General features: G+C 33.2%; 2 protein-coding genes across 8 annotated transcripts; both read left to right on the plus strand.

Annotated features, from left to right (window-relative positions):
- Nucleotides 1–1401: 1401 nt before the first annotated feature.
- Nucleotides 1402–10957, plus strand: LOC103490866 (calmodulin-binding transcription activator 3-like). 7 transcript variants are annotated; one of them, XM_008450591.3, is made up of 13 exons: nt 1402–1697; nt 1786–1887; nt 2507–2626; nt 3119–3234; nt 4175–4263; nt 4502–4547; nt 4917–5268; nt 6611–6810; nt 7518–7820; nt 7904–8595; nt 8767–9340; nt 9631–9948; nt 10678–10957. In XM_008450591.3, exons 2-13 carry the CDS (start codon nt 1848–1850, stop codon nt 10765–10767), a joined length of 2940 nt encoding a protein of 979 aa, XP_008448813.2. In that variant the 5' UTR covers nt 1402–1697; nt 1786–1847; the 3' UTR covers nt 10768–10957. The 7 variants fall into 7 exon arrangements, with proteins under 7 accessions (XP_008448813.2, XP_008448822.2, XP_050945269.1 ...); XM_008450600.3 differs by having other exon boundaries at nt 6620–6810; XM_051089313.1 differs by having other exon boundaries at nt 1414–1479.
- Nucleotides 10958–13386: 2429 nt separating this feature from the next.
- LOC103490890 (phosphatidylinositol:ceramide inositolphosphotransferase 2) lies at nt 13387–17717 on the plus strand. Its single transcript, XM_051089315.1, has 13 exons — nt 13387–13741; nt 13870–13959; nt 14163–14249; nt 14334–14402; nt 14954–15034; nt 15242–15313; nt 15489–15546; nt 15633–15735; nt 15854–15949; nt 16042–16088; nt 16176–16303; nt 16396–16486; nt 17307–17717. Exons 1-12 carry the CDS (start codon nt 13709–13711, stop codon nt 16477–16479), a joined length of 948 nt encoding a protein of 315 aa, XP_050945272.1. The 5' UTR covers nt 13387–13708; the 3' UTR covers nt 16480–16486; nt 17307–17717.
- Nucleotides 17718–21967: the final 4250 nt, after the last annotated feature.

Consider the following 21967-nt stretch of genomic DNA (forward strand, 5'->3'; position numbering starts at 1 on the left):
AAAAATGTGGAACTTTCTCAATACTTCGTTGTCGTGGTCAGAATCTAGAAGTACGAAAAATTTGAGACTTTTACTTATAATCTTATTAACAGACTTGAAACTCTCTATAGGCTGAACTTTGGAAATAGTAGGTTTTGGAAAGGTCAAGTTTTTCACTGTCAGATTGTTCTACATTAGGTGATATTGTTTCTGGTGCAGAAATGCATTCTTTTCTCAAATTAAATTTTTAGTGGGTTGTGTTTTTTTTCTTTTTTTTGCCATTTTGAAATCCTTGTATAGCGTTTAGATTGATTGTTGTTGTTATTGATCTTTAACCTCATGTGTCGAGCCTTTAGACTTGTCACTAAAGAAAAATCCTAGTGTTAGGTCTTCAACAAGGCTTGTACAAATAGCACGAGTTCCAAAATATTTGATCATACTACGACTAGAAATATGTCATAAAGGTCCATATAAATAGCATGCGCCTTAAATACTTTGACCATACTTCAACTAGAAATATGTCATAAAGGCCCATAGACCATACTACAACTAGAAGGCAAACACACTCCAAGTTATCTAAAATCATCCATCCTATCAACGTCTGCCATATATGATCTTTACAATTAGGATGGATAGCATACATTTGTATATATAAAAATTCTCAAATTCATAGAAGGGAGGTATGTTATGGTAACTAAGATAATCCTATATTTGATTAAAGGAAAATTTTGTTTCAATTAAAATCATAAACTTTTATTTTGATCAATTACTCAATTTGTGATTTCTTAGTGATTGTAATTAGCTTTTAATTAAATTAATTTTTATTTACCGATATATTTATGGGTTCTCCAGCCTCTCTTTTATTTTCTTTCCTCCCTCTTCATCTTCCCACATCCTCATCTCTTTCGATGACGAGGGTTAGAAAAAGAAATTGAGAAGCCTAGCATTGAAGAAAGAGATAAAAAACTGAATCACAGATTGTTTGGAATTAAAAGTGAAAAAGCATGTGTTAAAAAATTTGAAAGTTCTCGAGAAAGCCAATCAAAATTGGAAGGGAAAAAACTTGATCATATTTGCGGTACATGATCTATAGTTTGGAGTAAAAGAGGTGTTTTAAGTTCTACCACTTTAATGGAATTGCCAAGGCCTATTGAAATAAAAATGAAATAGCTTCTAGTGGTGAGGCTCCAATACAAACACCCAATATTCTCCCAACAACAGTATAAATATTGGGGCAAAAAAGAAAAGATTAGATAAAGATAAGGAATTTGGAATTTGGAATTTGGATAATTATGTAATTTGGACTTGTAAACAAATTTATAATATTTAAAAAAGTTAGAACATTTTTTTAAAAAATATCTTTACATTTCTATATAAGGTAATGCCCGTAGAAAGTCAAAGTAAATAAATAAATAAATAAATCTTTGCCTGACAACCTCGCCAAGTCATTCTGAAGAACGGGAACGCGCGTTCGTCAGCATGGTTTTCAGGGAGGAGCGAGTAATATGTTGATCATTTCAAATTCCACCTGAATCCAAAATTTTGATGGAATCCGTAACCCAAACCCCATTCGTGTGAATGAATGCCCAAACTCGTTGAATTCATCGTCTCTATCACAAAAATCCTATCTTTCTTCTTTATTTTCGTTTTTCTCCCATTTTTCATCGTCCTGTTGCATTCCAACTCAACCCCATCTCAGAATCATTGAGCTTCTTAGGGTTAAATCTTCTTCCCGTCTTCTTCCCCCCCTTCTCATGCATTCTATTAATTTCTTTGTTTTTCTTGTTGTGGCGTTTTTCTGTGCAGGGTCGTTTCAGGAGATTTTGATTGTAACCGTTGGTTGATGGTGATGAGAAATTGTTTGTTTGATGGCTGACAACAGGAGATATGTTCCTATTCAGCAATTAGGTTGGCTTGTTGGCTTCATTCTCGTTGTTTGTTATATGTGTCTTGTGATGGATGCCAACTTCTTGATCATGATCTTTTTCTGTTCATCCATTTGTTTGACGTCTTAATTTTTGTGTTCTGTTTTGATTATGTGCTGCATGCGTATCTTTCGTAGTCTTTTTACTTCCTTTAATCAAAATGTAAAGTATTTGGGCATTTCGTTTGAAGTTTATTAACCGAATGAGTGTGTGTGTATGTTTATTTATTTATTTGAGTTTTTTCCATTTTGATCTTTCGGTTGACGAGTGTTCAGCATTCTGTATGTATTTGCTTATTTATCTTAGCTAGCAAAGAGAATATTGTACTCTTTGTTTGAGTTTGTTGAAAAGAAACCTCTCGATTGTTGTTTATTTTTAAGAAAGCACGAGTACAAAAGGATTCATCAATGATTCAATAGACACTCAAATGAAACAATGAAACTTAGCTGAGTCAATTACTTCCTCAGATGCTTGAAATTTCTGTGTTCTTATTTTAAAATTTAAGTGATTTTATCTTCTTTTGGTTGTGCCTGGGCCAATTTATTTATTTATTATTTATTTTTTAATTTTGAACATCGGTCCCTATTTTAAAATTCTGACAGATTTAGTACAAATACTACAAGAAGCACAGAAGCGATGGCTTCGGCCAGCTGAAATATGTGAAATTCTTCGAAACTACAAAAAGTTTCAATTAGCACCAGATCCTCCAGTTCAGCCTCCAGGTTATTACTTTGATGTTCCTCAGTTGTTTATTCCTATATAGCTGCTCTATTTTGATATAGGTAGACAATGTTGTATGGAAATGCTAGCCCTTGAATTGAATTAATACTAATGCACTTTTGGTGTGCTTCAAGTTCTTTTAGTTTTTTTCTTTTCCAAGTTGTTGCAATCTGATCATGTCTTGCTATGATGCTGGGTCTGAATTTCTTATGAATCAGTAGGAACACTGTTGAAACCATGTGCAAACGAAATAGTATTCACAATATTAGTAATGTGCTTGCAGAAGCAGAGCCTTGTTGTCAATCTCCTTGCCTTTTTGTTATCTTTTGAAAGAAAAACATTTCTTGTAAGGATTGTGTTTACTTCAATACTGCTTGCTCGAATATTGCTTAGATGAGAGGCTGCTTATTCTATTGAAGTATTATTTCTCCCAGCTATTTTTCGAGATTTTCTGCTCCTGTGCAAAGTAACATAGTTACACTCTTCACTTACAGCTGGATCCTTGTTCCTTTTTGACCGCAAAGCACTTAGATATTTTCGTAAAGATGGTCATAGATGGAGGAAGAAGAAAGATGGAAAAACTGTCAAAGAAGCTCATGAAAAGCTGAAGGTGTGCTGTTCAATCTGTTGGTAGTAAGTTAACTTTTTCCCCTTTGGTCATGAGTGATGGGGAGCACTTGAACAAGTAGAGTTAGCAGGCCACGACCATTGTTAGATTGATTTCCATATATCCATGTCTACACTGCTGTATTCGATTATAAGTATCCCCAAAAGATTATACGAAGGCAAACATGTCTACACAATTCTGTTTTCTCGATTTGTAGAAGCTGGAGGTACTCGATTTGTACTTTTAAACATTTAAGTATTATTATTGTTGTTGTTTTTGTTACTTTTATAGGAATGAGAACTCCTCATTGACAATTGGGAAGATGAATTCTAAGCACTCCGAAACCAAAATAAGAAAGTACTTCTAAACCCCAAATTTGAAATAAAAAATTGCATTCAAAATGGAACAAATTACAAGAGGTTACCCAACAAGAAGGAACCCGATAGCGCAAAGCTTTATGATAGCACTGCATGAAGCTGCATAAGTCCTTATCAAAACCAAGCTTTCTTCCCAAGGAACGTTTTTATTTTTGAGAAGCCTCTTGTTCTTTTAAACCAAATACCTAAAACCATGGATAGACAACAAACATAACCTTATAAAGGAACAAGGTCCAGCATCAGAATGTGTGGATAAGGCTTCAATCACGATATTTTATTTTGGTTAGGTGTTTAGTTTTCTTTCATAGAGAAGAGTCTAGGTCATTTGAAAGTTATCTTCCAGGTCATTTGAAAGTTATCTTCCCTCTTTGTTTTATAATTTTTTATTGTGCTAGTTCTGTCATTTTGCAGTTTGCTTAAATGTTTGTAGCTAAGTCATGCCAGTTCATCTATATGGTGCATAATAGTTTTTTAGTGTACACTTTCCACCCCCTCTTTCCTCCTTTTGGACAGAAGTTGCTTAGAATGTTTCATCTCGTGAATTGATTGTTTCCCTGTTTTCATAGGCTGGAAGCGTGGATGTTCTGCATTGTTACTATGCACATGGTGAGGACAATGAGAACTTCCAGCGAAGAAGTTATTGGATGCTTGATGGGTAAGTTTTTCTGCTTCTCCATCTCTCTTTCCTGGTTATATATAATTTTAGGTAGTTATAGAACTATTTCATGATTAGAAGGACTTGCTCTTACGTAAAGATTTGCTTGTGCATGTTATTAGGTTCTGACTTCTGGTCATATTTTAGATCCTGTTGAAGAAATTCCTGTTTTTAATTAATTAATAGTCTCAGTCACATTTTTTTTGTCTTCTTTATCGTCACTTTTTACTGTTTTCAGGCAATTAGAGCATATTGTCCTTGTGCATTACAGAGAAGTAAAGGAGGTATTATGTTATTCTAATTTTCCCCACCCCTTTGTACTTCACTGCATCTTGTAAGGGTTTTCAAATTTATCCTTTTTGATTTTGCTCGTAACTCATGGAAAGCACATTTTCTGACAACCGCTATTTCCCCTATTCTTTCTTCGGCTTATTTTGAAATGCTATTGCGCTGGGTATTTGAAGACTGAAACCTACCGTGTCCTAAAATTCATATAGCTGAAGTCTGATTGAGTTATCAAACAAGCAAATGTATTAAATTCTAGAGTTGTAAATTTTACACTTTTCCACTGTGCATTGGCCTTTTAATTTTCTTGCTCCTTTTCTTTTCTTTTCTTTTTTTGGGTGTTGTATTGACCTCTTCCTGGGATGTAGGGATGCAAGTCTGGCATGTCTCGCGTGTCAGTTGATCCAGGGTTACAGGCTGAAGGTTGTCAAGGTGTTTCAACACCTTTTTTCTTGCAGGAGCCGTCACTCGTTGGCTCAGTTCATGCTTCATGTCCATTTAATCTTAGTCAAACAGTGCCCTCAGGAAATGGGGGCATGGATTCCTCACTCGTTGGCTCAGTTCATGCTTCATGTCCATTTAATCTTAGTCAAACAGTGCCCTCAGGAAATGGGGGCATGGATTCCAGCGGTAGGAATAAGTCGAGAGTCACTTCTCATGTGCATCAAGTGTTTAAATCCAGCATCCCACCTGCATCTTTCCCTAAAGGTGATGTTTCAGGTAAGACTAAAATGCTGCATTTTCGTTCTTCAACTTGGATTATCAAAAACAAAATTATATGCCTCTGGCCATTTCTTACCTTGAAAATTGGAGCCAGTGGACTAGGGGGGATGCTTGAGAGGAGTTTTGGAAGTGTTCAAATCACTTTTATAATATTCAAAATGACTTTGAAACATGGCTTTGATCATGGAAAATCAATTTATTTTATTACCATTAAATTTTCTTTTAAATCATTAAAAATATGTTATAGATTGATTTTAACAATTTTAAAATCACACCCAAACACCACATAATATAAGATTTCTTGGATTTCGTCTCTACAGTTGTTTGAGCTTTTTGAGAACCATTCTTTATTATTGCAGTACTTAATGATATTTTCCTTCTTCAATCCGTGCCACTAGTGTAAGAAATGGGAATGTGGATGTGGGATTTTGTTATAAATTTGAACTACTCTATCCTAATTAACTGAACCCCTAAGGGATCAGTTCAGGCTTCTAGTGGCCTAAGACAAAAGGGACCCTCTATCTTCCTTGTTGTTTGAATTGTTGTGAATGTCTTTAGTCGATTCATCTTAAGGGGTTGGAGGGGAAGATCATTGAGCCTCTTAGGCTTGGTTATGATGAAGTTGCCTTGTCCCATGTCCATTTATGAGAAGGTTTGTAAAAAAACCCGAGTGCTGTTCCTCTTGGAAAAAAGGTTTTATTTCCAAGGCTGGTAGACTAACTTTGATCAAATTTGTGCTGAGTGGAATTCCTGTGTACTATTTTTCCCTGTTTAGAGCCCCCAACTCAGTTGGCAAAGCCGTGAGAAGTGCATGAGGGATTTTCTGTGGGAAGGGGATGAAGGAAAGGGTTCTCATCTGGTTAGTTGGGTAGTTGTTGGGCGCCCTGTGGATCAGGGTGGGTTGGAGATGGGTAATTTAAGGCTTCGAAACAAAGCCCTGTTAGATAAGTGGCTTTGGTGTTTTGCCCTCGTCACATGGGATCATTGTGAGTAAGCATGATACCATCCATTCAATTGGGTTGGGAAGGGGATTAAAGGCACACACTGGAATCCTTGGAAAGATGTTGCACTTGAGCTGCCCTCGCTCCCTTTTGGTCTGTTGCATTGTGGCCTTGAAATGGTCCTAGATTCAAGCAAATCTTCATCTCGTAATTGTGATGAGATTCTTAAAAAATGATCGTTTATTGATAAGAACCTATGAAACTGCATTGGTACTTTTTGGGACATTGTACGAACAATTGTTCGATACTTAACAGTTTTATCCTAGGGAGTTCAAATAGTCATCTTTTTGGTTTATGTCAAGTTGTCTTATTGGTTTATTTTTCGTTCTTCGGTTGAGATGGTGCAGGATCATCTGATTTGTGTGGACAAGAAATCGTGATTATTCAATCTGCCACAACTGATTCCATTACACACAAGCCAACAGATGCTAGATTTGATTCTAGTGGCTTAGTAGAAAATATGGTAAATAGTGAAAGTGGCTTGATTGCTGATTCTAAAGTACCTGCTGTGAAAGCAGTCTCTCAGAGATTTGTTCAGGTAATTTAATTGGAGTTTTTGGTCGACACTCCTTTTGTGATTTGGATTTGTGAAATGACATATAATATCATTAGAACACGTGAACCTGAATTTATGCGGTACATTCTTTGCCTACAACATGTGCACTCATGCACATACTTTATTGTTATTTCTATTTCTATATTAAGTTCTTGTAAAACGAAGTTATAATTTCATCATATCCAGTTGCTGTCAGCATCAATCCGTTGTATGTTGTCTAATAGGTATTTACCATGTAGAAACCTTGCTGTACTTTTTTAGTTTCTTACTGTTTTCTTTTTCTTAATAAACTAAATTAGTTTAGTTAGAAGGAAATGGATATTTTCATTGATGAAGCAAAAATAATAAATACAACAAAAATTGACGGCCTAAAAAATTTAGACCTATAAGACAGAAGAAAGAGAAGACAAAAGGGGAACTGCAACCAAAAATTCCAAATGCAACACTGAAAATAGAACTAAGAAGAAATAGATGCGCCGAATTCAAATTAATATATTGAGGAGAAAACCCCCCAGAAATCCTCGAATCAGAACAACAGGCAGAGGCCTTCATGTGAGCTATTTCGAAACAATCAATCCAATGATGGTGCTTCCTTTTCAAAACTCTGTTAAATTGTTTTTATATTGTTAAAGCACCGACACTGTAGTATGTGTCTTGATTTTCATGTGGTAGATAATTCTTGTGTCCAGATAGAAAAGACGACCCATGATAATTTGGACCTTGAAGGTCTTGGAGAACTCAGAAAACTTGACAGTTTTGGCAGATGGATGGATAAGGAAATTGGAAGAGATTGTAATGATTCTTTGATGACTTTGGACTCGCGTAGTTATTGGTGTGGACTGGATGCTGGAAATGATGAAAAGGAAGATTCCAGTTTGTCACATCACATGCAGCTGGATGTAAATTCACTTGAGCCTTCTCTTTCCCAAGAACAGTTATTCAGTATTTTTGATTTTTCCCCAGATTGGACATATTCTGGAAATGTAACAAAGGTATTGACTATTGTATGACATGTTTTTGCCCCTTAGGTTCATCAGGCTGGGTGTTTGACCTTTTTTTTTCTTTATACATGAAGGTCCTAGTAGTTGGCTCGTTCTTGGGCAGCAACAAACTTCCTGTAGAAACTCAGTGGGGATGCATGTTTGGTGAAGTTGAGGTTTCTGCAGAAGTTCTGACAAACAATGTACTTCGATGCCGAACTCCTCCTTTGCATGCTCCAGGGCGTATTCCATTCTACGTGACATGCTGCAATAGACTAGCCTGCAGTGAGGTGAGAGAGTTTGAATATCGTGAGAAGCCACCAACCCTTTCAGTACCTAATGCTACCAAGTGTGCACCAGAAGATGAATTATGGTTTCAAATGCGTCTGATAAGATTATTGAATTTAGGTTCGGAGGAAAATTTGTTGAAATGCTCTATTGAAAAATGTGAGAAATGCCAAATCATAGGTTTGATAAATTCATCCAGAAGTGATGTTGCAAAATGGACAATGACAGAAGGTTCATTAAAAAGTGATGGGATGAACCATAGGGATTATATGATCCAAAGTTTGCTGGAGGACAAACTATGCAAGTGGCTGGCATACAAGGTTCACGATGGAACTATGGGAACACATGTTTTAGATGATGAGGGCCTAGGTGTCATACATTTGGCAGCTGCTCTTGGCTATGCGTGGGCCATAGGATCTATAATTGCTTCTGGGCTCAGTCCAAACTTCAGAGATTCAAATGGAAGGACAGCTCTTCACTGGGCGTCTTACTTTGGGAGGTTAGGTTTATGTCTTGGATTTTAAGTATTAGTTGTATTCTTTATCTCTTTCTTTTCAGGTTTTTAAGGAGTTGTCCTTGGGAATTTCAGTTCCATTTTTCTTTTGAAATGTAGACCTTGAAAGATCTTTCAACAATCTTTATAACTGTTATTTTGTCCTGTGGTCCCCAGGGAAGAGACTGTCACTACACTGGTTAGCTTAGGCGTTTCTCCAGGTGCCGTGGACGACCCAACTTCAGGATTTCCAAGAGGACAAACTGCCGCTGATTTGGCATCAAGTAGAGGGCATAAGGGTATTGCTGGATATTTAGCTGAAGCTGATCTTAAAGCACATTCGTGTACTTTGACTGATGGTGAAAATTTTAAGGATAACATCAAAGAAAATGCTAACATTGATGAGGCTATTGAGACTGTAGATGTTGTACCATCACAATTGGCAGAGGATGAACTACTTTCACTCAAGGGCTCTCTCGCTGCTGTCAGAAAGTCTGTTAACGCTGCTGCCTTAATCCATGCTGCTTTTCGTGCCCGTTCGTTTCGTCATAAACAGTTAATGGGAAGTGACAAGGGGATGATACATGAAGATTCGCCTGACTTGGTAGCACTTGGCATTTTAAATAAGGCTGAAAAAATTCACTATGAGGATTATTTACACGTTGCAGCTGTGAGAATACAACAAAATTATCGTGGCTGGAAGGGAAGAAGAGAATTTTTGAAGATAAGAAACCGAATTGTAAAAATCCAGGTACTTGTGCTCGAAATTTGTGTTTCTTCGTTCATTAGATTATGCTGCTACAGGTTACCTTAGGAATATTAGTGGTGGTGTATTAGTAGGGTATATTTGTAGTTAGGTAGGTAGATTGCCTGGCGGAGTGGGTATAAGTTGGGGGATAGGCAAATTATGGGGGAATTAGGCTACTGTGGGAGATACATAGCCCCCCTTGTGTTTGTTTTCTTCTTTGTAGTAGAATACAATTTCTATTTATTTTCTTAAGATCTAAGATCTTAAACTTAGGCTTCAAATGTTGCATTCAGGCTCATGTGAGAGGACATCAAGTTCGCAAAGAGTATAGAAAGGTCATTTGGTCTGTCAGTATTGTAGAAAAGGCAATTCTACGCTGGAGGCGGAAAAGAGTTGGTTTGCGAGGGTTCAAGGCCGAAGGGGCGATGGGGGAAGTTGTTACCCCACATCCAAAGATGGATAAAAGTGATGAATATGAGTTTCTACGAATCGGCCGCCAACTTAAATATGCTGATGTTGAAAAGGCTCTATCCAGAGTCAAGTCCATGGCTCGTTCTCCAGAGGCTCGCCGTCAGTATATGAGATTGGTGGCAAACTTCAACAAATTCAAGGTAACTTACCCTATACTTATTTATCCATGTTTTCCGTTCCTTCATATAAAACTATAAGAAAATAAACCAGCAAAAGATAGGCAGAGGACCCTTCCATTTTAGGATTGTTTTTTTTTTTTTTTCAATGTGTTACAAGTAGGTGCACTTCTCTCAAAATTATGGTGGTGTTTTTTGATTGATTAGCACTTCTTAAGATTTTAATGTTGTTTGGCTTCATATTGGAAATTTTTTATGGAACTTTGGGAACATTTAATAGCACCAAAGAAGCATCCGTCGCTGTGAAATAATATTACATGGAACTTTCTAAAAACATTTTTCAATTAGTAGCACTAGCATGTTCTAGAATTGTGCCAAGGACACTATGGATTTTTGTTATTTGGGTTTACTCAAGTAAAGAAACACCAAACTAGTTTCGACTCCAGAGCATTCTGAAAGTTGTAAGTGTTTAAGATGAATTGTTGTATATACTTCTGAAAGGCACTTTCTTGTTTGGGTTAAAAACACTACATTTGTTTAAATAGTTACGACTTTATTTAAAACAATAAATCTGGAGGCGAGAGACTAATATTCGATCTGATTGAAGATTGAAGGAGTAGAAGTCTTAACATGTTTTGTGTCTATTAGATAAATTAGCTGCGGCACTTGTAGGCAGTTTTTGAAGTGTTTTTCATTTAAAGATCAACATTTCTAACAAGAAACCTTTGGGTTTGTTTTGAACAATTGTGACAGATAAATGATGAAGAAACCAGTTCTTCAAATCAAGGTGGGAGTTCACAAGAAATCCACAAGGAAAAGCATATGCATTCATTTGCAGCTTGATCACAACGAGTTTACATTTGTAAATGTCATTTCTAGCCTCTTAGAATTTGTAGGAACATACCGACTAATTGCAAAAGAAACAAAGGTTTCTTTTCCTCTTCTTTTTTTGGTCACTTCAAATGTAAATAACTCATTTTTTGAAATGCTCTGCTCCTATGAATAATGAAAAAAAATAATTAAAAAAAGGTTATTTTAGGGGCTGTTGGTTTAAGGTTCTAAAGATGCTCAAAATTAAGGATGGTTTTTGTGGGAATAAGATTGTTGGGAATAATAGATTGGTGGAAATAAAAAATGACAGGATGAAAATGTTAGTGAATAAATGATCTTTAGATTTAATTTATAAAAATAAATCTAATTCAATGTTTTGAGCAAAATGAAATTGATGGAACATGAATTCATATCATTGTGATTTTTTAATTAATAAAATATTCAATGTTATTTTTAAATTTAGTATTTAAAAAAATTAAATTAAGGAAAATTATTTTAAAGGACATAAATTTTGAAAATATTTACGATCATCTACCGGTTCATTTGTCATATTTTATTATATTTTGTTAAATTATTTTTTTATTTTGCTATATTTAAAAATATTTTTTAAATTGATTAATTTTAATAATATATAAAATAAAAAATAAGTGTATGAATTAAAAGAGAGTCGATATATGACAATAATCGACTCTCCGGCCAAAACTTTGAGAGTTGTACCAAATAAGAGATGTATATAGTATCAATCCCATCTTTAATTTCATCTCCTTTCTCTCGATTATTAGTTTCTTTTTTTAAGGATTTTTAAAGGTTTAGCTCGAAGAGGTATAAGAAAAATAATGTTTGAGTCAAAGTAAAAATGAAGAAAACAAAGGGGGCTAAATGTTCTCTTCAAGGGTGAAAAGTAAAAAAAAAAAATAATCGAGGGATTGTAGCTACGTTACAATCTCGTTCTAATAGCGAAAGTAATGTAGACATACCTAATAGAATCTCAATAAAATTATCGCATCCCCTAGATTTTACAACTAATTTCATTCTCTTTTTTGAATAATTTTTACAATAGATCGAACTAGATTGTATTACATTATTTCTAGTACCTTTTAACATGCCCAAAATTTAAATGTTGTTTTTTTTCTTGTTTAATGATATTTTCTTTTCTTGTATATTTGAATTTTTTTTTTACTGAATTCGAATAATGTTCTAGTGTTTACATTTAAATTTTCAGAAATCATAGTTCATCATTTAACTCTACTTAATTACATATTTTAATTCCATATGCATATGACTATTATTTTGTTTTTGTTAGGATTTAAGAATTTTCATTTAAAATACACCTTTTTCAATGAAAATTAACCATATATTTAAATAGAGATTTTCCAATAATAATAATAAAAGTTGATTATATTTCATTGATTTTTCATTTGAATAAAAAAAAAGTACATAGAGGAAGAATAAAATAAAGGGCAGAAACATAGAAATTTGTTTCATGTGAAATGTGGACGGAAAATCAAATAAGGAGAGATGAGAAATATTATGAAAAATTATGGAACAAAAGCATATACCTAAACTAATTAAACTTTAACATATTCAACCAATATTGAGATGCTCAAAGTTGACAAATTCAAAGTCATTGACTTTTAAAATATTTAATCCTCAACATACAAAATAACAAATTAACTCTGCAACGTTTGAATAATAACAATTTGAGATTTTCTAAACTCAACTTAGCTAAATCATAATTCACATAATTTTTTTTTCTATAGATCAAAGGTTCGATCCGATTTCCCACCCTGTAGTAGTTATACTAATTAAAAGAACCAATTGAGATTTAATTTCTCCTTAAACGATGTTTATCCCATTGGTCATTCCATAATTGTAATAAATATGGAGTTCCATTTTATTGCAGTTAAAATTTATTTTAGAATATTGTTATTGATATTGTTAAAATGGATGAGTTATGAAGGTCGTGTAACAATTATTGTTACCATCATTGATTGACCCTAAGTATAAAGGAAATGATAAAAGTAAGTAAGCATATTGTATTTGAGGGTGACCGTTAATGAAATCTCATTATGATTACACCATTTTTTGTTATAGTGGAATAAAAGTGATATTAGGTCATGTTTACTTTAGTTCAATAGCAATTTTAAAAAGTGGACCCATATGATTACGTGTGATGTTGTTTACTTGTGGTGTACATTCGTAACAACACATAGATATCATATTAAAATTTATTTGCAAAAGCCGTCATTTGATTAACGAACTAATGATGATCAATCCGATTATGTTTGAAAAATATATCATAGCGTATAATACTCGCATAGAGAAAAGAAAGTAAAAACTTTTACGCACTAACAGCAAAGAAAACAATGGGATAATATTAAGAAAGAGATAAACATAGGGATCCATAATGTGTAAAACGAAATTCGATCATGATTTGATGTCTTTCTTATAGAAGACTCCGAATCCCGTGTTGCATTCGCGTGGCCGTCAGTCCGGCAGTCTCCCATTTCTTCTTACCCAACGAACATTGCGCCTTTCTTTTTTAATTTCTTATTATTTATTTATTTAATTTTATATCTATTTGTTGCCTTCTTTTTAAAATATTAAAATTTTAATTTTTCAAAATAACGCGTTGTCTCCTTTCTTATTCAAATACTCCGTCTTCGCTGGCTTCTCTTCTTCTTCTTCTTCTTCTTCTTCTTCAACGTAAATCTCTTTGTTCTTCATTGATCTCTTTAAAACTCCAACTACAGATCTCATTTCTCCCATTTCTCTATTTTCATTTTCACCTTTTCCAATTCCTTTTTAATTCTTCTTCCTTCTCTTTGCCACCCAATTCAAACTTATCTTCCCATTCCATCGAGGGCTTTCTATTTCTTTTCGCCATGATTGATTCTGTTTTTTACTCGTTTTTTCTTCTATAATATGGAATTGGGTATTTCACGCCTTCAAAATGAATCTTTACATTCGCCGGGAATCTTCAAAAGTTGGTTCCTTTCTCTTTATTTTCATTACTTAGTACGCCGTTTTCTATGAATTTACTCTTGTTTAATATGTTTTTTGTTTTTTTGTTTTTTTGTTTTTTTGTTTTTTTTTTTTGTTATGTGGGAGAAGCTATGGAAACGAGTCTGTGCCGAAACCACCACGGAGATCATTCTTCTTGCAGAAAATTGGAAATACCTTCTCGGGGGACTTGTTTGTCAGGTATCCTTTAATGATGCTAATTTGTATTAATTATCTGGTGTTCCCACTTTTAGGAAGTTACAATAGCGTTCAAATATGCTTTTAAATTCTAGAGGATGGTAGTCGCTCTTTCCATGTTTATGTCAAAGAGTTGAGTGTTTGGAGCTTTTGTTATGTGTTGTTTCTTTCTTTAATCTGACATCAGAAATACTTCTTGTGGATAGTACATACATGGTCTAGCTGCTAGAGGTGTTCATTATATACATAGGCCTGGTCCAGTACTTCAGGATGTTGGCTTCTATCTTCTTCCGGTTAGTATCAAAATATTGTATCTTTTGAATTATAATTACATTATATTCAACATATATGATTATTTTGATTGTATTTGAATGTAGGAACTTGGACCCGATAAAGCTTACCTCAGTGAGACTTTGTTTTCATTCATATTTTTATCATTTTTCTTGGTATGGTTCTACTCTTTGGTTTTCCTATTAGTTTTCTTTCATCTCTTAATCTTCTTGATTTTATTATTAGTCACATAAAGGATGAATTCCCGCTAGCATGTTAATGTACACCTTTTGCATTAAATCTTCCTAACAAGTAACAAGGTTCAGGTTGTATGCTCTATTTGCTCCCCTTTCATACATTCAACTTTGATGTAGACCTCATGAGTAGGGCAGTGCATACTGAGCTGAAGGCTGCTCTCTAAGGCTTAAATGTTTTAGGACGTTCATGTTTCTAGAGGAGCAATGCCATTGTCACAAGAAAGGGGGTTTTCTCAGTTGGTTCCAGGATTTTGAGTAGAAATTTCAGTGGCATATAAACAAAATGTCCTTTGTAGTCCAATCTCTGCAATATTGATTCTCATTAAAATATATGCATACTTGACAATAATTCTGTTTCTACCTTTCTTCATTTAGAACAATGCTGGTTTTGTTTTCTGGTATCAGTTCTCTTGTCCTTAGCATACTTGGATTTTCTTTAGTGTTGCTAATGGTGGAACTTTCTGTTGCAGTGGACCTTTCATCCCTTCATTCTAAAAACTAAGAAGATCTACACAGTTATTTTATGGTGCCGGGTTCTAGCCTTTTTAGTTGTAAGTACTGTTTTGGACTTTAACTTTATTACATGTTTGAGCCCCAATCATCTCCCCTGCCCCTCACCCTTGTAAAACTTGGTTTCATGTTTGGTTTCTCAAAAGAAAATATTTTAAGAACTTGGTAGTTGATGTTACATCCAACTTCCTTCACATTGGATAACACAAACATTGATTTTGAATGTCCTTTTTATTCATTTTTTGCAGGCTTCTCAAATTCTCCGTATTCTGACGTTTTATTCTACCCAACTCCCTGGCCCAAACTACCACTGCCGTGAGGTACAATTTCTACTGATATCTGAATTTTTATCATCGTGTCTGAAGGATAAGTTGAGATTAACTTTTGTTCATGAGTGAACTTGGTTGATCAATACAAGATTCTTATTTTGTAATAATTCCAATATGGCTGTTAGAAATTGAAAATGTTGGTGACTTCTGCATCATTTTTGTGCAGGGTTCAAAACTTGCCACACTGCCTCCCCCCAAAAGTATCCTCGAAGTTTTCTTGATATGTAAGGAATTGTCATGAACGTTCAAAGTCATTAGGGATATTATAATTGACATTGTTTCTCATATGGTTTTCTTGTTGCATTTTCAGTTCCAAGGGGTGTACTGTATGGTTGTGGAGACTTAATTTTCTCATCACACATGATCTTTACTCTTGTTTTCGTGCGTTCATATCAGATATATGGTACTCAGAGGTATCTTCTTCTAAAAGTACTAACAAAAAAGTAATCAATTTTATAGTGTATAGTCAGGTGCAGATGCACTAAAATTGTGAACTCTACCTGATGGTTTGTTTTTTCTTCAACATTTTAGGTTTATAAAGCAGTTGGGGTGGTTACTTGCTATAGTTCAGAGTTTCTTAATTGTAGCCTCACGCAAACATTACACTGTTGATGTTGTAGTAGCATGGTAAGAAAATGCCACTCCACTTGCTAACTCGTATATAAGAATATAATCATGCTTTTAATTCTTAATTTCCTAAACCATCTATCTTTCTGCAGGTATACAGTAAACCTTGTTGTATTCTTTGTTGATAAGAAATTGCCAGGTTACTTCTACTTTCTTACCGTCATTTCTCAATTTCATGGAGCGTTATTGAACGTTGTTACTAAATAACTCAAGTTTCTTATTCCAGAATTGCCTGATCGAACAAATGTCGCTGTATCTACACTATTACCGTTGAGTACAAAAGATAGAGATACCAAACCAAAAGATGAGAACCACAAGCTCATCAATGGAAACTCGGGGGATCCTGCAGATAGGGTATGTTTCAAGCATTAATAGTATTCCCTAGATAATGTGAATTGAATCCAAACATTGGTTCTTTTTCCTGACCATTACTTGTTACTACTCAGAGGCTGAGAACTCAAGTAAATGGCAAGATTCTTGAAGAGGGAAATACAGTTCATATCAATGGCTCGATAAATGGTGCTACATAGAGCAACAGTAAGTTCTCCAAATGAGCCTGGAAAAGATATTTATATCAAACTGCTCAATCTAGATTGAAATTAGGAGGGTCGCATAAATCTGTATCTCTGTGCTTGTTGATATGAGTTGGTAGTTTTAACTCTATTTTGATCCCCCCCCCCCCCCCCCCCCCCCCCCAAAAAAAAAAGAAGAAGAAAAAGAAAAAGAAAAAGAAGTAACTTTGAGTTATGCTTCTTTGACAATTTTGCAGCATCTCGTTCTACTTTCTACAATTCTACGTTTAAATAGCTCTCATTAAATGAATCAAAAGTTTGGAATTCCAGTTGTAAGTGATAGAAATAGACAAAACATTTAGAACAATGAACACTAGACAAAGCATCACCTGATTGGGTACACAGCCATGCATAACAGGGTGGAAGGACAATTGGGGAGGCCCACATACAGAACAGAACAGCCAAATGTTTGAATTGAAAAAAAGTTAAATGAATTAACATGCGGGAAGAGCACATGATGTTCTTTTTTATGATGAGGATCTTGCATGTGCTGTCCCAGCAATATTAATGCTTTGCTTTTCCTGCCCATTCCCTCTAAACCAAATCTTTCTCTTACAGAAAACCCTTCTTTGCCTTTTTTCTTTTTTTAATTATTATTATCATTGAGAATAGTATAAAACATCACACTCTCACAGGTGATCTGTCTTTATTTTTAAACCAATCTGCTGCTCCCAATCACATGCCTTTTTTCCTTTTTCTTCTTTTCTCATATTTGCTGAGGCTGGGGTTTATCTTAACCTATTGATTCATTTTGGACTAAATCCTTTGTGTTCAATCAAATACAGGTTTTTATAACCGAAGTCACTGTTTGAATAGAAGGGTCCCAGACAGGATATAATTAATGTGTTTTCTTTTTTGGATTATTCAAGAACCATGAAAATGTAAATGTTGGATAATTGTCCAAATTACATTTCAAGTCCTCCAATTTTGAATTGAAGGAATGGAAGTTTCTTTTCTTTAAAAGGAACAGTAATTAGAAGCTGGCAGTGAATAGTTTTGTGCAAGTATTAGAAGCGTTAGAAGGAAGAATAAGAACCCATCCTCAATTTGTTTCTCGATAAGAGTATAACTTAACTAGCACAAATTGGCATGACCTCCATCTTTAGAATTTGGCTGTTGAATCTTGTATCTTTGAAACTTGATTGTGTTGTAATAAGAAAAGAAATTAGTATAAATCATTATCTTTTAACTAAGAATTCAAAATTCAGTAGAGGTTCAAATCTTTATTGATATTAAAAAAAAAAAAAAAAAATCAATTGGTTTAAATTCTTCTTTCAAATTATTTATCAATTAGTGCTTAATTCGTTAAAGCACTAAACAAAGCCTTGTTCTCCAATTTGGTGATTTTAGTGCCATGGGCTACAATAGCTTTTACTAAGGTGTAGCGTAGAGGGGTGGATGTCTTACCTTTAAGCTAAGTTTATTTTAATCACGATTTTTTTCATATCGTTAATTATATATATATATATATATTTTGCTTTTCATAAATGCATTATTTTCATTTAAGTAAAAATAAGAAATTGGCAAATTGGCACGTGAAAACTGATAGGCGACACCTCAATTAGTTGTATGCATAGGGAAATTTGTGTGATATCATCTCAATTTGCTACACTACATCCTACTTATCAATAATTAAGGTGAACCACTTTTTCTCTTTGGCAAAGAACCAACTTTATTTATTGATAAAAGAAAAAAAATTAAAATAAAACTACGGTGATCGATGCTCTATAACTTCAATGCTTCTTTTGATAATTATTGGTTTTTAGTTTTTTTAAATTATTTTTTTCTTTACCATGGTTTATATTTTCCAAGTAAATATTTGAAATTTTAGTCTGATTTTGCAAACAATAACAAGTTTTGTTTTTTGATTTTTTTTTTAAAATATTAATCTTAAAAGATTAATTTAATTTTGAAAAACTAAGTCGAAAAAGGATAAGAACTTGTTTTTTAATATTCCTCTACCAAAAAGTAAAAATGAAGTAGCAGTTATTCAAGTTTGATGTAGATATTTAACACTTTTAGTCAAATAAATATATTATACCACCACGAAATTTAAAATTTAGAATAAAATGTCTACCAAACTTGAAAAAGAAGATAAAATTAGTGTTTATTGGATAATGGATTTGTTAACATCAAGATCAATCCAAAGTAACAACCAGAAGAGAGAGAGAGAAAGTATTATTAACAAAAAAAAAAAAAAAAAAGGAAAGAAAGAAAGAAAAATTCTACTCTAATTGAAATGTCCTTCAAAAATTCATTTTTAAAATAAAAATATTAAAAACATACACACATATGTGACAAATTTTTTTTGGTTCATGTAGCAATTTGTTTACTTTTTTATCTACTAAAGTATTTTCTTAATATTATCAAATTACTATAAAGAACTTTATCAGTGGTGGCCATTGGAATTTGTCGAAAATGGTATCTGGAAAGTGTTCGATAACGGCAACGGAGATGGCGACTGAAAATTGGCTGCGACAGTTATTAGAAATGGTGGAGGGAAGTTAGCTGGAGAAAGATCGTCAAAAGTAGTGGTCAAAATATAAATTAAGTCATTAATTATTCAAAATTCAATTTTTTTAAAAGTGGGTTTGGATTGTTTTTCATAAATGAATTTATTTTATAAACTAATTTTATTTTCTAACCGTTGAAAGAATTTGATACTAACTTATCTTTCAAATTAAGTTGGATTTTGTGTTTAGGGTGGTTATGGTCGACACTTGACATCAAAAGGGAGGACCCATAGAATATAAACAATAAATTTGACGATGCTATGATGTTGGGTTTGATGGCTAAAAGGCATGGCTTGTGTGTTGTGGCCCCAATAACAAAAAGCATTGCTTGCGCAATTTAAGCCTCTCCCCTCTCTACTCATGGACAAGGACACCACCAAACCAATCATCAATTCCTCTCAAAAGGGTAACCTTATAAATTAACTAAAAGTTGGCTACCCTATAAAGTTTTTTTTCTTTTTTCTTCCTTATTATTAAGGATATCAATACTTAAGTAGAATTCTCAAATAACAAACAATGAATTGACGAGCCTTAGAAGTTGTTATAGCCAATAGCCATGATGTGATCCATGTTTGAGCCTATTAGATAGATAGGTGTATTCAAGTAGAGCAAAATAGATTTGGACATGAGTTAAATGAATATATAATACGAAATTAATTATACACATCAAATTATATGAAGCCTTATGAGTGAAACAAAAAATAAAGATGTAGAGTTTATGTTCAAAGTATCATTTTTTTATTAGGGTCTAAATGAAAGGGTGAAATTAACCATAAGTTTATGAGTACACTAATGATGGTTTGTATGTAATGCAATGCAATTATGATGGCTAAGGCATGTCTTGACCAATTTTTGAACTAAGTTTCCCTTTTCACTGTAATGAGGGGTCATCCATACACCCAAATGGGGTGGTGCTAATCATAGCGCCACCGTTTGTCAGACCAAAAACATTGCCCTTCTTCCTATCATCTCCATTGTCTTTTTCTTTCTTATTTCAAAGCTAATCATTATTTTTGGGCTTAATTATTGAGATAGGGACGAAAGTTTTGAAAACCCCATTTTGGTTGAGTTCCTGTTTTGGAATTTTAAAGAGAGAAGATAGTTTTTGCGTGTGGAAGTTGATTGGGGCATTTTGACAAACAGGTTGTGGGCGTATAGTATGCTATTAGTTGCTTATGAGGCTGGTGCCAGCTTCATGCTGCTCTATCAACAACTAGCATGCTCTTTGTGCAAACCTGTGCAACAATTATTCCTAATTTTTTGGTATGGATTTTGTTTGAATTGAAAACGATTTTCTTTGCTTTTGTTTACAAAAAGCTGCTTTTTTTTAGTGCTGTCATACATACCTTCTTCTAATACATATAAAAATGTTATTTCAAAATTTATGAAAAAAAACTATTTTGTGTAGTTTTCAAAATGTGTACTCTTATTTTGAAAAGTTAATAATAGAAAATAAAATTTCATAGGTAATAATAATGTTTCTAACCTTATTTTTAATCTCTAAACTTTGAGATTTAAATCTATTTAAATTTTTAAATTTTGAGACTATTAAAATTGACATACAATTATTACATGAAATTTAAATTTATATCAAATAAATTTGTTAATCTATAAAATATCTATCAGACACATAATCGAAAATTCAAAGAAAAAATAGATATATAATACCCAGATGACTAAACTTATAAAATAATATAAACCTAACTTTTATACGCTTAACCTTTTTAGTTTTTAACTTAAATGTCTTATATTAATTAATAGATTTCTACTTTTAATCTTTAATATATATAAGTAGAGTGACATATAATATTCATAAAATGGGATATATATATATATATATATATATATATATATATATATATATATATATATATATATGAATGTATGTGTATAATTGAATTGAAAAGGCACATGATATGTTGCTATTTTTCTCTATGTGAAGCAAAAGACAGGGTTTTCACATGCACTTCATGACATTACTTAACCTATCAAAACTTGGCCTTATTTTTATTATATTATTTATACAACAGAATGTTTTTTCTTTTCCAAATCTTTCTTTGCTTTTATGCCCCTTCACTTTTCTGATATTAATCAAAATTTTACTTTAAAAATACAACTCATCCAAAAATATCTTATTTATATCAATACATAACTAACAAAAAAGGACACAAAATCATGTATGAATTATTGTGACGATGAATAGGATTCTCCTCCAACTTTTCACTAAGAAGGTTATATCCTTCGACTTTCTGCTTGAAATCAAAATATTTGTGATTCGAATCTTACTGTTTTACTAAAAAAGAAAACTATTATGAGGTTTACTTTAGATTGTTGTTTTAAATTCTACGATTTCAAATTTTAATTAATATACTTCTAAATGTGGGTCGTTGACCATAAATTTTCAAGAGTTTTCAAAGAATAGTGCTGATAGTATGAATCTATTGCAAATGCAAAGGTCATTGAATAGGGAATTGCATGAAATGAGTTTGTGTTGTAGAATGAGTTTTCGCATAAATAGTTTCGTTAAAACTAACCGTAGGTTTTTGTTCGAGAGAGCAAGAGAGAAATGAGATCGATGATGAGTTTGTGTAGCAAAGAGTAAAAGGTAAATGAACAGAAGTAGGAAGAGATCAAGAGTGAGAGATCAAATCCAATCTACGTATGCAACGTTCTATTTAGTCATTTCACTAAACATAATGATAAAAGTCTTAAAATTTTAAAATTTATTTCAGATCGAAATAGTAGGTTAACTTCAAAATTTCCTCCATTTAACTTAAATATATTTAATAAGAAGATGACCTAAAATAAATAAAGGATAAAAGGAAAATCAAATAGTTTTGAAATCACGTCATTTAAAATATTAATAAGTCTTTTGGATTAGGACTAACCTCGATATAAAAAGTTAGAATAATTCAAATTACATATTTAGCCAT

The sequence above is a fragment of the Cucumis melo genome, chromosome 8 (assembly GCF_025177605.1).
Source record: "Cucumis melo cultivar AY chromosome 8, USDA_Cmelo_AY_1.0, whole genome shotgun sequence".
Taxonomy (NCBI): domain Eukaryota; kingdom Viridiplantae; phylum Streptophyta; class Magnoliopsida; order Cucurbitales; family Cucurbitaceae; genus Cucumis; species Cucumis melo.

Bases quoted from the DNA above. Each gene is read 5' to 3' on its own strand.
- LOC103490866 (XM_051089312.1), top strand. From the start codon at position 1,848: ATGGCTGACAACAGGAGATATGTTCCTATTCAGCAATTAG. The intron at 3,235-4,174 runs GTGTGCTGTTCA...CTGTTTTCATAG, and splicing joins AAGCTCATGAAAAGCTGAAG to GCTGGAAGCGTGGATGTTCT. The intron at 7,821-7,903 runs GTATTGACTATT...TTATACATGAAG, and splicing joins ATTCTGGAAATGTAACAAAG to GTCCTAGTAGTTGGCTCGTT.
- LOC103490890 (XM_051089315.1), top strand. From the start codon at position 13,709: ATGAATCTTTACATTCGCCGGGAATCTTCAAAA. The intron at 15,314-15,488 runs GTACAATTTCTA...ATTTTTGTGCAG, and splicing joins CAAACTACCACTGCCGTGAG to GGTTCAAAACTTGCCACACT. The intron at 15,736-15,853 runs GTATCTTCTTCT...TCAACATTTTAG, and splicing joins CAGATATATGGTACTCAGAG to GTTTATAAAGCAGTTGGGGT.